This window comes from Lithobates pipiens, unplaced genomic scaffold (genome assembly GCF_037356315.1).
Source record: "Lithobates pipiens isolate NorthernLeopardFrog02 unplaced genomic scaffold, aLitPip1_a1.2 Scaffold_18, whole genome shotgun sequence".
NCBI classification, from domain to species: Eukaryota; Metazoa; Chordata; class Amphibia; order Anura; family Ranidae; genus Lithobates; species Lithobates pipiens.
The window spans coordinates 417,085,232-417,104,720 of NW_027507758.1; the positions used below are offsets into that span (position 1 = coordinate 417,085,232).

Consider the following 19,489-nt stretch of genomic DNA (forward strand, 5'->3'; position numbering starts at 1 on the left):
AAAACAGGAGTGCTTTATTGTCAGACAATTATATACAAGAGAACAGTGCAGAATACAGTTATATAACGTACAGAGAGGTCGGAGCATAGTACAGTACAGTACAGAGTTGCACATTCGAATACATTTGGGTGTACGGGTCCTGACAACCCGGCTAGTTAGACGTCCACGGAAGCCAAACTTTGTCATATTTCCATGGACAACCTCTATTGAGGTAAGTCAGCTTATATAGCGGAAGAACATTATTCACACTCTTTTCCCAAGAGGCAACAGAGGGTGGAGTAGAAGAGATCCACTTACATAAAATTTCTTTCTTAGCATAGAAAAGGAGATATGAGACTAGTAACTTAGAGTGATGCGGCCTATGCTCGTCCTCATGAATTCCCAACAATGCTAGTGTAGGAGTCCTGGGGACATCCAGATCGAGTCGGACATTTAAGTGATCGAAGATCCCCGCCCAAAACCTGTCTAACTTTCGGCAGTCCCAAAACATATGAAGGTATGTTCCTAGTTCCGACTTACACCGGGGGCAAAGTGGATCCCTGTCAGGGAAGATCCTGGCCAAACGCACTGGGGTATGATACACTCTGTGAAGGAATTTCGTTTGAATGAGTTTATCCCCCGCCGATACAACCAACTTAGGACCCTGCTCCAAACAATCCTCCCAGTCCTCCCTCCCCAGAGTGGGAATATCAGCCTTCCATCTTTCCCATAGTAAAGTCAGCTTGCTAGAATCAATTGGGAGAATAGTGCGGTACAGTTCGGACAGTGGCTTACTTGGACCATCCCCTGCAAACAGCTCCTCCAACGGACTACATTCCATAGTCAGAGGTTCAGAAAATTGAGCCCTAGCTGCATGACGCAGTTGAGCATATCGAAAGTACATCCAGCCAGGAAGGGCATGTAAACGGGTCAGTTGTTGGAACGACAGCACCTCGCCCGAGGGCATAACATCACCTAGAGTTTTGACACCGAAACGAGTCCACACCTGCGGATCCGGAATCGTTCTGAAGTGTGGCAGACGAGGATTACCCCATAGGGGCTGGGCCGGAGACCAGCACCCCGACCTCTGAAACCGTCGCTCGGCCGCAGTCCAGATCCTAATTGTCGCCCTCAGCCTGCGCATTTTGGATGTTAGGCTTTTGTCATGGCTAAGAACTAACGTACAAAATGAGAAGGCTGTTTTTTAATAGCGTTGTACATGTCTTTTCAATAAGGGAATACTATTTTTTGAATGTCATCCTGAGTGCAGACGAACCCCTTTCCTTATTCTGGTACATTGGAGGTGTTGGCAGCCTCAAGGTCTGAGCACAGGGGGAGCGGTTATGTGGGGGGCGGGGGGTTGCAGTGCCCATACACCTGGAAACCCAAAATGGGTAGGTTGATTCACAATTATTTGGCTACAATAAGGTAAGACAGTGGCAGATTTTATAAATGCCCTTTACGATGTCAATAAATGTAATGTAAAAATGGTTGCAGAGGGCATAAAATAATGATTTATACTATTTCTGGATTTTGGCAACAAGGCTCTGTTTACTAGTACTAGTCACATTTTTATTTTTATTCACATTTATTCACATTTAGTGACTGAAGTACTAAAATGATTTGCTTCAGAAGAATCAAGCAGCAACAGCATTATATCCATGGAAACAACTGATGGAAGCCTAGGAAAATAGGCAGAATTGTTTGCTAGAATTAAAAAATATTCATAGACTTGCCATACACAGGACGGTTTTTAGAAAGATGCAACTCATTTTTATTAGAAAACAAGTTTAAGGCTAAGGTCACAGCTATGTGATTTATGCGGGTCACATTTGCACAGACACAGCAGCATATTCATTTGAATGGCCTGCTGTACCTGTGGGAAATGCAGGAAAAATGGTCTTTTTCTTTGCAAAACGGAAATTCATTAGTATGTGTTCAGGGCATTCATTTCATAATACATGGGAAACCCTAATCTTGAGTACAACCCAGGGCAGCATTCAGCCCCCCCCACCCGCAGCATGTTTCACTCTGCTATAGACTTTGACAGTGGGCAGGCAGTTGGACTAGACGTTGCACCTGTGCCTCCCGGGCACACAAAACCACCAAGATTGCATACACAGCAGCTACGGTAGAGGTCCAGTGTGGATTTAAGTTTGCTGAAGTGGCCGTTTCTGGCTATGGCAAAAATAAATGTATATTAGTGTTGCTTGTGGCACTCTGTTCACACATTTATTATTATACAATGTGTAAATTAACAAGGAAACGCTTCAAACTGTTATATAATGAAGATGTCTAGTTTATTTTACCATCAGGCTTAAAGTACACGGGATGTTTTTCAACCTCTCCTGAATGATTTAACTTGACAGATAGTATCAGATGTTTAAAAACATCAGTTTTGCCACGTTTACATGGCTCGTTTGCATTCAGATGCTGTCTTTTTTAAATAGTCAAAAATTAAAACACGCCTGTAAAAGAAACACGACTAAACGCACGTTACAGAGTTTGTTGTTTCAAATGTCTCTGAACATCCGTCCTGAACGCATTTTTTTGCTTTCCAAAAAATGCTTCCATACTCAACTGCATAGAAAAGGACTATAAATGGCTCTGTGTAGATGTACTGATAAAGACAACAGAGTTCAGGGGCAGCTGAGAAAAAATGCCCAACTGCTCCTAAAGGTCCATTTACCAGCAGCAGTGTACATGATAATTACCTTCTTCATCAATCCATTTCATGGTGAAGAGCTGTTCATTGTCAAAGGAGCACATGTCTCGCACTTCAGTACACAGTCCATCGTAGCTGATGCTGGGGTCAAAATGTGTAATCATGATGTCTCTGGTGAGAAAAAACAGAAGGTGTCAGGCCACAAACTGCCAAAACAAATTTAACATTTTCACCAAAACCAAACATTACAAACTAATAAAGACCATCAAGCGTGTACTTGTAATATGACTTTCTAGAATTTTATTGTCCGTTCTGAGGATATATCTTTTATAATTATGCAATTCCAATTACTCATTCATTCATTGGTTGTCAATGGAAGTGGGTGTTTGGGTAGCATTTAGAATTCAGGCATATTTCAAGAGGTCAGGTTATTTGACAAAAGAAATAATAACTATAATGTCATAGAGAAACAGATGTCTTCAAAAGGCGTTAAATGAATTCTAATGAAAAAATACAAAATAACCGGTTATGCGAGTCTACACCCCCTGTAAAACTGGAGCTGACTTTTCCCTATTCCTCTTGCAAAAATGCTCAAACTCTGTCGGGTTACATAGGGATAGTGAGTGAACAGCTTTTGGTCCTGTGTCAAAACTACTTTTCTCCCCATACAAGTCAAAAGGAGAAAGCAAATGCAACTTGATGCAACTTAGAAGTCAAATGCACAAGAGAAGCAGATCAAATACACTTGAAAAGAAACTCAGAAGCATCTCAAACTGAGCTCAAATACAAACAGCACGCATATGAACGCCCGCTCTATTTGTTCATTTACTCCAGCTCTCTTCAAATCCATTCTCAAACTCTAATGGACTGAGAACCGAACTTGACTGTTTTAAACATTAAATATTTGCTGATCTTTTTGTATTCATTTAAATAGGCCCCAGGCTGGCTACAAAGTAAAACAAGATGTCCCAGTGTAATTCAACAAGGAAGACTAAAGCCTAGTACATACGATCAGAAAATCGTACAAAAAACGCTTTCCAATTGATCGTACTATAATCTGATCATTAGTACACAGCGTCCATCCAAAATTTTCTCATATGATTTTAGTTCAACCACTTGCTGACCCCCACCCCCCATAGCAGATTTCCTTCTGGATTTTGGGCGTGAGTGCACCCCGGACCGCTCCAGCGGTGATTTTACACAACAGGAACTGATCAGTGGGTCCCATTGACCCGATCATCAGCACCCACTAATCATTCGTTACACTGACAGAATGATCACTGTAATGTCACTTTTCCCTCAAAAAAGTGTCAGTTAGGTATCCGATTTGTCTGCCGGAATATCGCAGTTACGCTACAAGTTGCTGATCACCATCATTACTATTAAAAATATATATAACTATATCTTATAGTTTGTAGACTATAACTTTTGCGCAAACCAATCAACATACGCTTATAGTGATTTTTCTAACCTTAAATATGTAGCAGAATACATATTGGCCTAAATAATGAAGAAAATAGGATTTTTGACTTACCGTAAAATATGTTTCTCTGAATTCATTGACAGACAGCGCTCCATTATTCAGAACAATAGGGTTATATTGCCCCCTACAGGAGTAGGTCACTGGGCATAAAAAAGATTTGGCTATGCCTATGGGTAGTCCTAGGTGATATACACCACCCTCTCTGCTATAGGCCTTCAGTTTAGTAACAAGCAGTGTCAGAAGCATCCAAACTCCTAGAGGGGTGGGTGCTGTGTCTGTCAATGAACTCAGAGAAACAGATTTTACGGTAAGTCAAAAATCCTATTATATCATTAATTCATTGACAGACACAGCGCTCGATTATTCAGAACCATAGGGACGTCCCAAAGCAGTGCCAAACATGAGGGGTGAGACACCCCAAACCTAACACAAGAACCAACCAGGTAACAGGAGCTCAACACAGAAACAAACTGGAGCCCAACCTGAACAATACCCCTTCAAGAGGGAATAGACCCTGTAAAAAGCAGCCTGCAACACCTTGCAGCTAAAAGAAGCATCCTCATATGGCAGCACATCCATGTTGTAGAATTTTGTGTACACTGACGACCAAGCGACCGCCTTGCAAACAGCGCAGCTGAAGCCTGATGATGGAAGGCCCAAGAAGTAACAAGCAGCCAAGTAGAATGCACTGCAACAGGGAAAGGAGGAACCCAACCCGATAGAATAGACTAGAGTAATAGTCTGTTTGATCCATCTAGAGAGGTCGCAGAAGAAGCAGACAGACCCTTTTTTGACCAGTTCGTGATCACAAACAGTGAGGGCATGCAAGGTAAATCCCTTAGGACATTTTGATCTGGGACACAGGGAAGGCAATATAATGTCATTAGTCAAAAGGAATCAGAGGAGGGAACCACAGACAAGGGCGAAGAACCACTTCATCTTTGTGGATCACCAGGTAAGAAGTATGACATGGTAACGCCTACAGTTCCGGACACTCTGCGAGCAGAGGTGATGTCAACCAAAAAAGCTGCCTTCTAGACAGCACAAATGGAGGAACCTCCCGAATATTTCCAACGGAAGGCTCCCGTAGAAGCGGACACACCAAGATTAGGTCCCACGGCAGTAGAGGCTCCACACCGGTGGAGGGAGATGTCGAACCCCTTGATTAAGAGTATGCACCAGGAAGTGCGAGTATGCTATCCATGTCCGGTGGTAAATCTTCCCAGAGGAAGGCTTCCTAGCCTTCAGCAGCATTGTAACTTCAGCACCTGGCTCATAACAGCCAGGCCTTCAAAAACCAGCGACTGAAGCAGGATGGAAGATCGCCAAAAGTCAGCAACCAAGCACACCAGGTCAGCGTACCAAGACCGACAAGACCATCCGGGCACACTAGACTGACCGGAATCCCTTCGGCCTCGATCCTGCGTAAAAGCTGCAGCAAAATATTGAGAGGAGGAGAGGCATAGATTCGACTATACCGGCCCCACAGGGGCCAACAGAGCATCTGCAGTGTCCACCACAGGAGCCCGTGACCTTGCCAGAAACCTCAGTACAGTTCCGTTAAGCCGGGACGCCAACAGGTCACGGAAGTGCCCAATTGGAGACATATCCGATGAAACATGTCCTGGTGAAGGGACCACCCTGTGGACCAACACTAGCAGACTGAAGCAAACGCCTGCCATTTTTTTTCCACTCCTAGAGTGCATATGGCAGAGAGGGCCGGAACAAGCATTCTGCCCACCGGAGGATGCTGGCTACTGTCAGGGCTGCCAACACACTCTTCGTTCTGTTATTGTGATTAACATAGACCTCCACTGTGGCATTATCCAACTGGTTACCCGGAGCCCCTGAAGTCGACCTCCATGATGCATACATAGTCCGATCGCTCTAAGTCCCAGGATATCAAATCGGGAGTCCGTATTTCTTCAGAGTCCAATGAACCTGAGCAGAACCCAGGACACCTCCCCACCCTGACAGACTGGCATTGTGGGTGACCACTGTCCAATACAAGCAGAGAAAGGATTTGCCCTGCCAAAATCCTGGAGAGCGAAGCAACCAGACCAGGAACACCCGGTTTTCTGGCTCAGCCAAATCAGATAGCCCTCGGGCACTTTACGCCAGGATCACACTTGAAAGTAGCTTGTATGGAACCGCCTCGAAGACAGATACCATCAGGCTCAACACCCACCTGCAGGACGGCTCACTTGCGAGACAACAGTAGTTCAAACACAGCATGCAACTTCTTTAATTTGTCCAGAGGAAGAAACACTCTGGCCAGAGATGAAACCAGAGTCTGACCCAGATAATCCAATTTTCTGGGAGGAGCTGGAGCAGATTTCAGGTAGTATAGAAGCCAACTGAAAAATGAGGTCTGTATAGCGAGCTACGTCGGCCCTCACTCTGCTCGCAGAAGAAGATTGTCCAAGCAGCCCAGGACCTCATTCCCACGGTTACGTAACCACGCCAGAACATGTAGCCAAAACTTTTGCGAGTGCGCAAGGGGTGGTGGCGAGACCAAAAGTCAATACAGCAAGCTGAAAAAGCTCTTTTCCCAGAGTAAAATGGAGGAAGTGTTGGTGTTGGGCACATATTGGAGTGCGTAAATAAGCATCCGTACTGTCGACAGAAGTCTGAAAGTCCCCATGATGAAGGGACACCACCTCTGCCCGGATAGCCTTCATTCTGTACCCACTGGAACAAGCACACCCTGAAGCAACAGGGCTTGCACAGCACCAAGGAGAACTGCCAACAGTCCTGTGACGGACACAAATTGGAAGGAAAAAAACCTTTACGGGGTTCAAGGCCGGAACACTAGGACATAGGTGAGCGAGCACCTTCCTGCTGAAGGGGCCTTATCTGTGGCTCTCGGCTCGCCAGACCAGGTCCATTGAGTGTCGAGAAGGGCCGAACCTGCTACAAGGCCCTCCCCCCCCCCATTTCAGACTGTGGAAGACATTTACACTTCCCGCTTGTGAGACTCGTAACAATGTCATCCAGGGTAGCCCCAAACAGACAATTGCCTTGAAATGGTAACCCAGTCAGTTAGAGCTTTTTTAGAAGCCCAGTCTGCAGACCAACACTTAAGCTCCAATACATGTCTAAGCACCACTGCAGAAACAGAGAGCTTGGCAACCAAGGCAACTGCGTCCAAGAGGCATTGCATACAAACTGCAGCCCCCCAGACCAACTGGTCCTCCAACTCAGCGATAGCAGAGGGAATCTGCTCCCCCTCCAGGTATGTCAGCCAGATCATTAAAAGCCAGGGACTGCTCTACCAGAATCATGGTCACCTTGCACAGCCTACTGGTGGAACAGTCCACTCTTTAAGGAGGGACCCCACGAGGGGTACCCCGTGGCAAAGAGTCTTATCTATTTGTGGGTGGAAAGAAAGGACATGCATTTTATTTGGGTACAGTGTCGCACGATCCTGCAATTTTCCATTAAATTAACGCAGTGGCGTATTGCAAAAAATGGCCTGGTCAGGAAGGGGGGATAAACCTTCCAGAGGTGAAGTGGTTACCTTATTTATTTGCGTATAACACGCACAGGCGCATAACATGCACTTCAATTTTAAGGAAAACTTTCACAGCCCCATTTACTGTACACAGCTCCCCCATTCAGTACACAGCCCCCTCCCCCTGCACTCCCAGGAGACCCAGGGCTCCCGGGGCAGACCGCCGGATCCCTGCCCCGTTGGTAAAACATAGTATTGGCGTATAAACACACAGGCACCGTTTGTCCTCTGTTTTCAGGGGGGGAAAAAAGTGCGTGTTATTCGCCGATAAATACGGTAATCTGTACAGTTTTCCTCTGAAAACACAATATAAATAAATAAAAATAATGTCAATATAAATTGACATTACATCAATCCCACTTTATTTTTGTCGTACGAGAATTTTCATACCTTAGCAACAGTAAGCACTAATATCATTACTGTACACCAGTCTCTGCATTAGAAGAGGCTCTCCCTGGTCTGAAGAATAGGATAGACCCAACAAATTGCATAACCAAGAGTCTAAAAAAAGGGGGGGGGGGGGGGGGGGACAGTACCAAAAAATTTGAAAAACAGCAAATAATAAAAAAAAAATAATACATGTTAGAGGCCCCGAGCTCTTTATTCCCAGGTCATGTGATAAGGCTGAATGATAAAAAAAAAAAAAAATTGGCTTGCCACTGGAGGAGGCTTTCTCTTTGCCAGTCTTCTGCTGAAATAACAGAGAAGTCACTTATATGAACTGTTAGGCTCCATGCACACTGAAGCTGATAAACTGCAGTTTATTGGAGTTTGGGCGTTTTTTGTAAAAGCCCATAAACTCCACTCTATGTTAGCCTATGTGTCCATGCACACATGGACGTTTTTCAGCTTTAATGAGCAGTGGAGTTTATGGGCTTTTTTCTGAACGCCAGAAATTCGCGTTCAAAGTGCCGTTTTTCAGCGGCAAAAAACGACAAACGCTCATTAACGCTCATTAACGCTCGTTCATTAGTGTTCGGCATTCTATTTTTCAATGTATTGTGGGATTTTTGGAGTGTCCTCTGTGTATTTTTATAAAAAACGCCCATTAACGCTAACGCTGTAAAACGCTCATTAACGCTCATTAACGCTAGTATAAAACGCTGTTAAAAGCAGGTTTTTCAACCAGCGTTTTCTGCCAGCAATCTGGCGTCCAGAAATAGCTTTTTTGAGCTTCAGTGTGCATGGAGCCTTATGCATACATATACTATAATGTGTGTGTGTGCGCTTTACATGTTTTTCTTGGTCATTAAGCCTTACATTCTTTCCTAGTGTTTTACTATTAAATGTAGTGGGAAATCAAGTCTTCTGATTGTTTTATGTACAGTTTCTGCCATTGCTAGCTCTCAAAACGCCTATGTTCTGCTGCAAAATTGCATTTCTGGGATGCAGATTCAATACCTTTGTCATTTTATACTACTTTGTAGTATTTTATCATTTAGTAACACTCCCTGGTAGCTGTACACATAAATACCACAAGCGAATCTTAAACCTTCTTTGTATACAAAGGCTGTGCATCTATGATCAGAATCGGCGCACAAAAGGTGGCATCTGCTAAGTGCTCAACAGCCAATTAGCACAGGAATCAATATGGTACGCCTAGTAAAAAAAAAAAAAAAAAAAAAAAAAAAAAAAAACACACACACACACACACACAACTACTATTAGCGGATTACTTCTAAGCCAATTTAAAGTGTGAACCACCATGGTAAACTATAGGAATGAAACACCTATTAGTAAGGGGGCATACAGGTCTATACTCCAGTCATTATGGGTGACTGCAAATTAATAATTACTCTTAATGGGTAAAAAAGGGACAGCTGAGCTTGTTTCTATAGCAGCCAGACCTCAGCTGCCATTTTCCACTGCATACTGCAAAATGAAGGTCAGCACCTGAATGGCCACCATTGGTGCCATTTTTCTTTTCATCCAAAGTGGTTTTTGAATGCGTTTTCATTTTATCTATGCTTTGTTGTCTGAAAATAACTCGTCTGCTCTCATCCTGCAAATAAAACAAACAGGTCTAAATGAAAACTTGCCTTTGGAGGGCAACCCTCAAGACCGTGTGTGATTTGGAAATCAATTCAACCAGTCTTCTCCTTGTTGAACAGTCTAGCTGACATGAACTCAATAAACGCTATCTGATATTTGCATGAGGAGCTCATAAAAGGCTGCAAGAGGCGCACGCTTCTCCGAATGCTTGCCAAGAGACTCAACACAATGAAAATGTAATAGATATTCACGCGGAGATCTGTATATATTATAGGCCTATCTTCTACCCTGCAGGAGCTCTACTAATCCCCAGATACATGGATGTAAAGGCAAACATGAAAAGAAAAACATTCCAGATAACATTTCCAGATTTATCATACTTTTACTGACATGGATACTAGAAGTGTGCAATAAAATGGACCACAATAAAGCTAATCCGGAATACAGAAATCTAACACAGATTACCACACTGAATATTATTATCAATATCTTAATGAAAGGCACTTTCCCTTTGCTTATCTAAAAATTCCAACTACTGAAGGACACCTTCATTAGGACTCTGATTTTCAAATAAAATATTATTAAAGCGGGAGTCCACCGGGACTCCGCGTTTTTTTTTTTTTTTTTTAAAAGCCAGCAGCTACAAATACTGCAGCTGCTGACTTTTAAATAGTGACACTTACCTGTCCAGCGCACCCGCGATGTCGGCACCCGAAGCCAATCGCTCGCTCGGCTGCCGGGTCCCGCCGCCATCTTGGGTATGGGAATCAGGCTTCATTTCCCGGTTCCCTACTGCGCATGCGCGAGCCGCGCGGCGCAATCCGGACGGTCCCCGCTGCCTCTGGGAGCTGTGTTTCCCAGCAGGCAGCGGGGCACTTGCTGAAGGGGGCGGGCGCTTGCGTAACGGGGCGTAACGTACGCCCCGTTCCGCAGAGAGCTAGCCCGGAAGTGGGTGCAGTTACCTGGATTATCCAGGTAACTGCACCCCCCTCCCCCCTGAAAGGTGCCGATTGTGGCGCCGGAGGGGGGGGGGGATTCCGATGAGCGGAGGTCCATTTTAGGGTGGACCTCCGCTTTAAAGGGCGTCCATTCCTAGAATAGCTAAGCGGGTGTCCGTGTGCATGTCACCTGTTTTTCTGACATGGATGTCTGCCACTTAACATGTGGAGTGTGTTGGCGTCTAGACACTAAATATGTAGATGCGTCTGCTCTGACACAGAATATATACAGTAAGGTACATATAGATTTGGACACAGGCACAACTTTATGTTTTGGCAAATACCTGAAAAAAACTATTAAAGCTATAGTTCTAGAATGGATATGGGCTAAAAGTGTACTCTCAGGTTTAATTTGAGGGTATGTACATACAAATCAGAGGAAGGGTTTAGGAATTACAGCTTTTAAGAATAGCCACACACTTTTTAAGGGACCAAAAGTAATTGGACAATTGAAGCAAAAGCGGTTTCATGGCCAGGTATGGGCTACTCCTTTGTTATTTCTTCATCAATTAGGTAGGTAAAAGGAGAAGACCCTAAGACCCCTTGTACACTGAGACGGGGGGTGTTAGCGGTAAATTGGCAGTAGTTTTAGCGGTGCCTTAATGACGTTTTAGCAGCGCTTTTCGGCTGCTGGCAAGGCACTTTAAACCCCTGCTAGCGGCTGAAGGGTTAAAAGCGCCCGTGTTTTGGCGCTGCCGAAGCGATTTGCAGGCACTTCGGCAGCACTGCCCATTCATTTCAAAGGGCAGGGCATTTTGGGAGTAGTGTATACAAACCGCCCCAAAGATGCTGCTTGCAGGACTTTTTTCCCGTCCCACAAGCTCGCCGCCCCAGTGTGAAAGCACTCGGGCTTTCACTTTGAGGAGGCACGAGAGGCACTTTTCAGGTGTTATTTTTAGCGCTGAAATGCCTGAAAAGCACCTCAGTGTGAAAGGGGTCTTAGTGTGGTATTTCATTTGGAATCTATTGCTGTGAACCTACATCATGCGTTCAAAGGAGCTGTCCATGCAAGTGAAACAGGCCATTGTAAGGCTTTAAAAAAAAGAAACAAATCCATCAGAGAGATATCAGCAACATTAGGAGTGGACAAATCAACAGTTTGGTACATTCTGAGGAAAGAACAACGCGTTGTTGAGCTCAGCAATATAAAATGGCCTGGACTTCCAAGGAAAAAAAAAAAAAAAAAAAAAAAAAAAACAGTGGTGGATGCTCGCAGGATCCTCTCTATGGAAAAGAAAAACCCATTCACGACATCCAGACAAGTGAAGGACACTCTCCAGGAAGTGGGCATATCGTTGTCAGTCTACAATCAAGAGAAGACTTCAGGAGAGCAAATACAGAGAGTTTACCACAAGGTGCAAACCATTCATAAGCATGAAGTATAGAAAAATCAGATTAGACTTTGCCAAAAAACATCTAAAAAAGCCAGATCAGTTCTGGAAAAGTATTCTTTGGACGGATGAAACTAAGAATAATCTGTACCAGATTGACGGAAAGAAAAAAGTGGGGCGAAGGCTTGCAACAGCTCATGATCCAAAAAACACATCTGTAAAACATGGTGGAGGTAGTGTGATGGCATGGGCATGCATGGCTTCCAGTGACACTGGGTCATTGGTGTTTATTGATGATGTGACAGAAAACAAAAAGCAGCTGGATGAATTCTGCAGTGTTTAGAGATTTTTTTCGTCAGCCCAGATTCAGCCAAATGAAGCAAAGTTGATTGGACAGCGTTTCACAGTACAGATGGACAATTATCCAAAACACAACGCAAAAGCAAGCTTTTGAAGGAAAAGAAGTGGAATATTCTGCAATGGCTGAGTCAATCACCTGATTTCAACTCAATTGAGCTTGCATTTCATTTGCAGAAAGCAAAACTAAAGGAAGAAAGACCTACAACGAACTGAAGACGGCTGCAGTTAGAGCCTAGCAAAGCATCAGAAAGGAGGAAACCCAGTCTTTCGTAATGTCCATGGGTTCCAGACTTCATGAAGTTATTACCAGTAAAGGATTCTCAACAAAATATTAAAAATAAACATTTTATTTAGGATTATCATTATATTCATTTGTCCAATTACATTTGAGCCCCTGAAAATGGTTGCAGTTCCTAAAATTTGTACTTGATATGCATGTTCAAGCCCTTGAATTAAAGCTGAAAGTCTGCACTTCAAATTCTTTTTTAGCATACAGAGCCAAAAGTATGAACATTTTTCCTGTGTCCAAAAATATATGGACCCAACTGCACATACAATATGCATGTGTCTGCCTTGATGCTGTCCATGCCTGCCAAGATGCTGTGCATCTTGCCTGACACTGAATGTGTCACACTGACACAATGAGTGTGTTCGTCCTGACGCTGTGTGTGCATGTCTCTCCTGACGCTGTGTGTGCATGTCTCTCCTGACGCTGTGTGTGTGTGTTTCGGCCCTGACGTGCGTGTATGTGTGTGTATGTCCTGGCATTGTGCGTGAGAGTGTTTCGGCCCAGATGTTGTGCATGTGTGTATGGCCCTGACATTGTGTGTATGTTTACCCGGACGTTGTGCATGTGTGTACGACCCTGACATTTTGTGCATGTGGCGACCCTGACATTTTGTGCGTGTGAAGACGCTGATATTTTGTGCGTGTGAAGACCCTGACATTTTGTGCGTGTGAAGACCCTGACATTTTGTGCGTGTGAAGGCCCTGACATTTTGTGCGTGTGAAGGCCCTGACATTTTGTGCGTGTGAAGGCCCTGACATTTTGTGCGTGTGAAGGCCCTGACATTTTGTGCGTGTGCATGAGATGGCCCTGACATTTTGTGCAGGAGATGGCCCTGACATTGTGTGTATGTCTTCCTTGACACGGCCTGCCCGGACGTCATTTGCCTCTCTCCTGATGTAGTGTGCTTCTCTCTAGGGCTGAAACGATTAATCGATATTATCGATAATGAAAATCGTTGTCAATGATTTTCATTATCGATTAGTTGGTCCGCACCATGTGATCCACTGAGCGGATCGCGGCCTTAGGAAAGACCGTGGCTTCGGCCTAGCTCCGGAGCTGGCTGCCATCTTGGTACACCAGGCGGCGGTGAGCTGCGCGCCGACGTCACCCCAGCGCGGCGTTCAGCCTGTGTCAGCCCAAGTGAAGGAATTCTGGAGGAGTCACGCTGGATGCCTTGCCTGCCCTCATTCAAAACTTTTATGCAGGTACCACTACATTTATTACCTAATCTAACCTAATAACTAACTACTATCGATTAGATAGTAGTTAGTTATTATCTAATCCTATCTATGCCTTTCCACTTGCTTGGCACAGCCACATTGTTGATTTAAATAAAAAGGCACAACACTATCTCCCCCCCCCCCAATAAAATGCAGCTTATGACAAGCATAAAAACATAGGATATCACTGACAATTTGCGCCAATAGGCATCCCGGGACTCATCACGGCAGTCTGTTTGGAGGAACTTTGATCAGTGGTGAGCTTGGCGCAAATCATCAGTGATATGCTGACTATGTTTTTATGCTTGTAATAAGCTGCATTTTATTGGGGGGGATAGCGTTATACCTTTTATTTAAATAAACAATGTGGCTGTGGGGGGCGGGGATAGTGTTATTTTTTTGCTGATCCGAAAATTGATCCGATCCGTGACTCTGATGCGAGGAACGATCCGATCCGTGAGTTTTTTGATCTGTTGAACCCCTAGTCTGCACCTTCCCCCCCTGCCGGTCCATTAGAATCCTGTGTATCCTCCCGTGTCCTACGCATGCACCACGTCCATGACCACGCAGCTACGCCTGCTTGCATTCTCCACCCAGCTGACGTCCTGCCAGCAACGCGCCTGCTCTGCTTTCGGCTCCTCCTCCCCCCTCTACCCAGCAGCCTTCCGATAGACCCACCGCAGAGCGCAGGAGCGTTAAGCCCTCGCCGGGCCGCTTTCCAGCGCTGCCGTGATTGGAGGTTGTGCTCTGCACATGCGTGCATCCATCTCCCGGCTTCGGGGTGCCCTTCGCTCCATTTGGAGGAGTCGGCCGAGTCACGTGTGGCGGGTCCGGACTGAGACTCCGCCCCACACCACCCCAGCACACAGAGGAGGAGCCGCTGTCACCATGAAGGGGTGAAAAAACCCGAGACACCGGGGGGGGGGGGGGGGGGGGGCACAGAGGCGGTGGGGCAGTGACACCATGTGAGAGGGGAGGAATGTGTCATCTATCCGATTAATCGAAAAAATAAATCGGCCGATTAATCGATTATGAAAATAATCGTTAGTTGCAGCCCTACTTCTCTCTCTCCTGATTTTGTGTGCGTGTCTCTCTCCGGGTGTTTGTGTGTCTGTGTCGACGCTGACACTGTATGTGTTGATCCCAACACTGAATGTGTATGTGTGCGCGCACCCTGACATTGAATGTGTGTGTGTTTCCCGACAGGATCATTGACCTTTTGATCATTGACCTTTTCTTTTCTTTTTTTGCTCTTCTGTACAACTAGTCCATTGTTCTGTGAAGTTATACTACTACAAGAATCACCCCTACAGTAGGGATCACCTTTCTTTTTGGTGAGCTTGATGAAATCTTATGAAACACTGGGGTTGCTTTACTAAAACTGCCACACTCAGAATCTGGTGCAGCTGTGCATGGTTGCCAATCAGGTTCTTATTTCAGCTTGTTAAATTAAGGGCCCTTTCAAATGATCAGTTTGAGCAGGCGCATGACAGGTCCATCTCTGCTTACTGTGCTGAGACAGACCTGTCAAGAGTCCTGTTCTATTCTATGGGGAGATCGGAAACTGGACCACCTGTTTTCATCTGATCCCAATCACCAGACAGATGGAAAATAGGACCACCATCCATCTGGATTTAGTGGCCAGGATAAGGTCTGATAGCAGGGTGTCAGCGGACATGTCACTGCTGACATCCACTACATATGGATGAATGGAGCCTCCAATCAGGTCTGCCTGAAAAACTGACAGGTGGACCTGATTGGACAGCCCATGTGAAAGGGGCCTTAGAGCTGGTTCACATTGGGGCAACACGACTTCCAGCGTGACTTTTGGAGAAAACTTGGACACAACTTGTCAACACGACTTGGGGCGACTTACAATACTTTAAGTCGCCCCAGGCCAGGCGACTTTTGCCGTGGCCAATCAGAGAATGAGCTCAAAAGGGTGAACTCCACGCCAAATAAAAAAAAAAAAATAATAATAATCCGGCGTGGGTTCCCCCTTCGGGAGCATACCAGGCCCTTAGGTCTGGTATGGATTTCAAGGGGAACCCCTTACGCCGAAAAAACGTTGTGGGAGTCCCCCCATATCCATACCAGACCCTTATCCGCGCATGAAGCCTGGCCGGTCAGGAAGGGGGTGGGGACGAGCGAGCGCCCCCCCCCTCCTGGACCATACCAGGCCACGTGGTTGTCGGGGTCTGCAGGCGGGGGGCTTATCAGAATCCGGGAGCCCACTTTAATAAGGGGGCCCCCAGATTTCAGCCCCCCACCCTATGTGAATGAGTAAGGGGGGTATATCGTACCCCCACCCATTCACCTGGGGAAAAAAAATGTCAATAAAAATAGCAACACAAGTTTTAAAAGTAATTTATTAAGCAGCTCCGGGGGTCGTCTTCCGAAGTCGGGGGGTCTTCTGACGACTTCTCCGCCCTCTGTCCTTCTCTCTTCTCCCAATGTTGACCCAGCGCTGTCTTCCGCTGTACTGGCTTGTGCGACGTGCGCGGCGACTTATATAGGTATGGGGCATGGTCACCGGATGATGTCACACGGTGACAACGCCCCTTTATGACATCACAGTCCCGGGGTATGCTGGGACCGTGACGTCATAAAGGGGCGGGGTCACAGTGTGACATCATCCGGTGACCACGCCCCATACCTATATAAGTCGCCGCGCACGTCGCACAAGCCAGTACAGCGGAAGACTGCTTTGGGTCAACATCGGAAGAAGAGAGAAGGACAGAGGGCGGAGGAGACCGGGCTCCTGCGCTAGTAAAAGAGCTGCCATAAGACAGCGGAGGAGCCCGGGAGAAGGGACCGAACAAAGCGGAGAAGTCGTCAGAAGACCCCCCCCCCCCCCCCCCCGACATCAGAAGAAGACCCCGGAGCGGCTTAATAAATGACTTTTACAACCTGTGTTGTGTTTTTTATTGACATTTTTTCCCCAGGTGAATCGGTAGGGGTACGATGTACTCCTTACTCATTCACATAGGGTGGGGGGCCGGGACCTGGGGGCTCCTGAATTCCGATAAGCCCCCCGCCCGCAGACCCCGACAACCAACGGCCAGGGTTGTCGGGAAGAGGCCCTTGTCCTCATCAACATGGAGAAAAGGTGCTTTGGGGGGGCCGCAGAGCGCCCCCCTTCCCCAAAGCACCAACCTCCCCATGTTGAGGGCACGCACCCTGGTACGGTCCAGGGGGGGGGGGGCGCTCGCTCGTCCCCACCCTCTTCCTGACCGGCCAGGCTTTGTGCTTGGATAAGGGTCTGGTATAGATCTGGGGGGGGGGGCCCCCACACAGTTTTTTTTTCGGCGTAGGGGGTTCCCCTTAAAATCTATACCAGACCTAAGGGCCTGGCATGCTCCCGGCGGTGGAACCCACGCCGGATCGAGAGCTGATAATTCTGTGAGAGTCGCCTCAGTATAGATGGAGATCCGACTTGGATGCGAATTCCATTGAAATCAATGGGTACCAGTCGTCTACAAGTCGGATAAAAGTAGTACAGAAACCTTTTCTGAAGTTGGAGTGACTTCAGTAGTGTGCATTAAGACGGCTCTCATTCACTTACATTGATTTTTACATGTAGCGCGACTTGAGGCGACTAGGGGTGACCTGAAGTCGGATCTGAGTTGCCCCTGTGTGAACCAGCTCTTAGCGTTGCCAATAAAACCTGGAAGCTGATTGGATTCTATGCACAGCTGTACCAGATGCACTCTCCGGTTTTAGTAAATAACACCCACTGCATCCAAACATTGTGCCAACATGAAATATGGTATTGCTGAGGACAGGACAAAGACATTGGATCAATCCCTACTGATCCAGATTTTTATCATTTATCAATTAGTAAAGGCGGCCTCATTTGCCATGCGATATGCAGTGCAGGGGATGATAGGAATTCAACAGAGAATAATTATAGGCAAAGTTCTAGAACTAGAAAGAGACAGGTGGTTTTCTGTAATTCTGTACATGGATGTAATGGAGGTTTTGAGCTTTCCCAGGAGTCTACTTTGGTGCTAAAAACCATCAAGAAAGATTACCGATTTTCAGTTTTTCTTAATGAAAGAGAAAAAACGTGTACATATTGTTACGGACTTGTCATTTAGGAATAACTGAGGTTTCCATTCATGTAAGTTTGCAGCTGGCTGTGTAATTAAATAACATTCCTTTACTCCTGTGACAATAATTATGCCCACACAATCACTCCGTATCACAAACACTTTGTATTCCAGCCATCCTTTATACTGCAGTGTCTAATAAATCAATGTTTGCTCTACTCCATAGATCATGATAATATAAAGCAATGATGGAGACATCATTTCACTACATGACTGACAGATGCCCAATATACCAAAAGAGATGTATTAAAACTACATCAAGAAGTTAGGAGAAAGAGGTGGGTGATGAAAGTAGTATTAAAGTGTTAGCAAACCCAGGACCCTGCATTCACTATATCTGGTCTCCCACAGTACACAGAAAATGGAAGTGCAATAGTTTTAGCAAATATAAACTGCTAAAGACCTTTTCTCATCAGCAGTTAGAGCAATCTTGTGACTCCTATCAATGTCTGGAAAAGTGCTGGTTAAAGATTGTAGGGGGCGTTTTCATTCCACTCTGACTGTTCTATGAGGCTGCATGACCCCTGGCCCTCTGTCCAGCCAGTGCCGATTGGCCCTGTGCCGATTACATGCACTCTCCCAAGAAAAGAAAAAAAACGATCAATGCACAACAAATTGAGCATATAAAGCTTGCCCCTAAGGCGCTGTTCTATTAGGAGATGGTTTGGGGACTGTGGCAGAAGGGGAGGATCAGAGAAGACAGGATCAAACAGCCTTTGTATACAATGCAGAGGATTAACCCCTTAGGTTCCACAGAGAGAATAACAAGCATGCTTTACTGCGTATACATAACGATTTTTACTGTTGTGGGTTTAGTAACGCTTTTATCCCGCTTTTAACCCTCATCAAGAAGTTAATGTCTCCCTTTAGATCAACTATAGCCTCCAAATCATTATTCTACCTTTCTAAACTTGCTCATTGTAATCATCCCCATCCAGCAAGTCCCAAACGTCTGTCCGTGAAGAACACACTGAATTACTACTTGACCTTCTGACATAGGGACTGCATGTCCAATGACCCTTTGTGTGAGTTTTTTACAGTGCATGCATTCTCCACTCCGTTTAGGGCAACCTATTCATTACAATGTGCTGCCCCACGTGTGAACACACAGTAAAGTAGTGCACGACCCTTTTAAAAAAATAGGACCACACCAAAAAGCATACTACTTTGTTACCATGCAGTTAGGCACACATGACCCCGGTAGCAGGGTTTGTCTGCAGAAGGACTGCGCCTTTTTGTGAATTGCAGAAAGCAAAAGATTTTTCATGTGTTCCCGCAAGGCACAAAATGTGAACCTAGCCTAATGCCGGCCATACACAGTGCAAATTTTGAAAGAATTTTCTTTTAAAAATCGTATCTAAGAATTTTTGTAGGAATTTCGCACCATTAGTGGGGCTGCAGCAACAGCCGATTTTCGTACAGCAATCAAATTTGAGGAATCGGACATTTTGGAAATATTTTGAAAAACGCACGATTTTCTAATTAATGATGGGAGAATCGTGCAAGGAAAAAAAATGCGCATGTGTAAGAAAAGAAAATCTACGAA

At 45.5% G+C, this 19,489-nt stretch overlaps 1 protein-coding gene across 1 annotated transcript in view; it reads right to left on the reverse strand.

Annotated features, from left to right (window-relative positions):
- Positions 1 to 19,489, reverse strand: part of PRKCI (protein kinase C iota) — a 163,021-nt gene that overhangs the window by 91,127 nt on the left and 52,405 nt on the right. Inside the window, exon 2 of the mRNA XM_077488002.1 lies at positions 2,694 to 2,815. Coding sequence (XP_077344128.1) covers positions 2,694 to 2,815 — 122 coding nt within the window. The remainder of the gene's footprint in view (positions 1 to 2,693; positions 2,816 to 19,489) is intronic.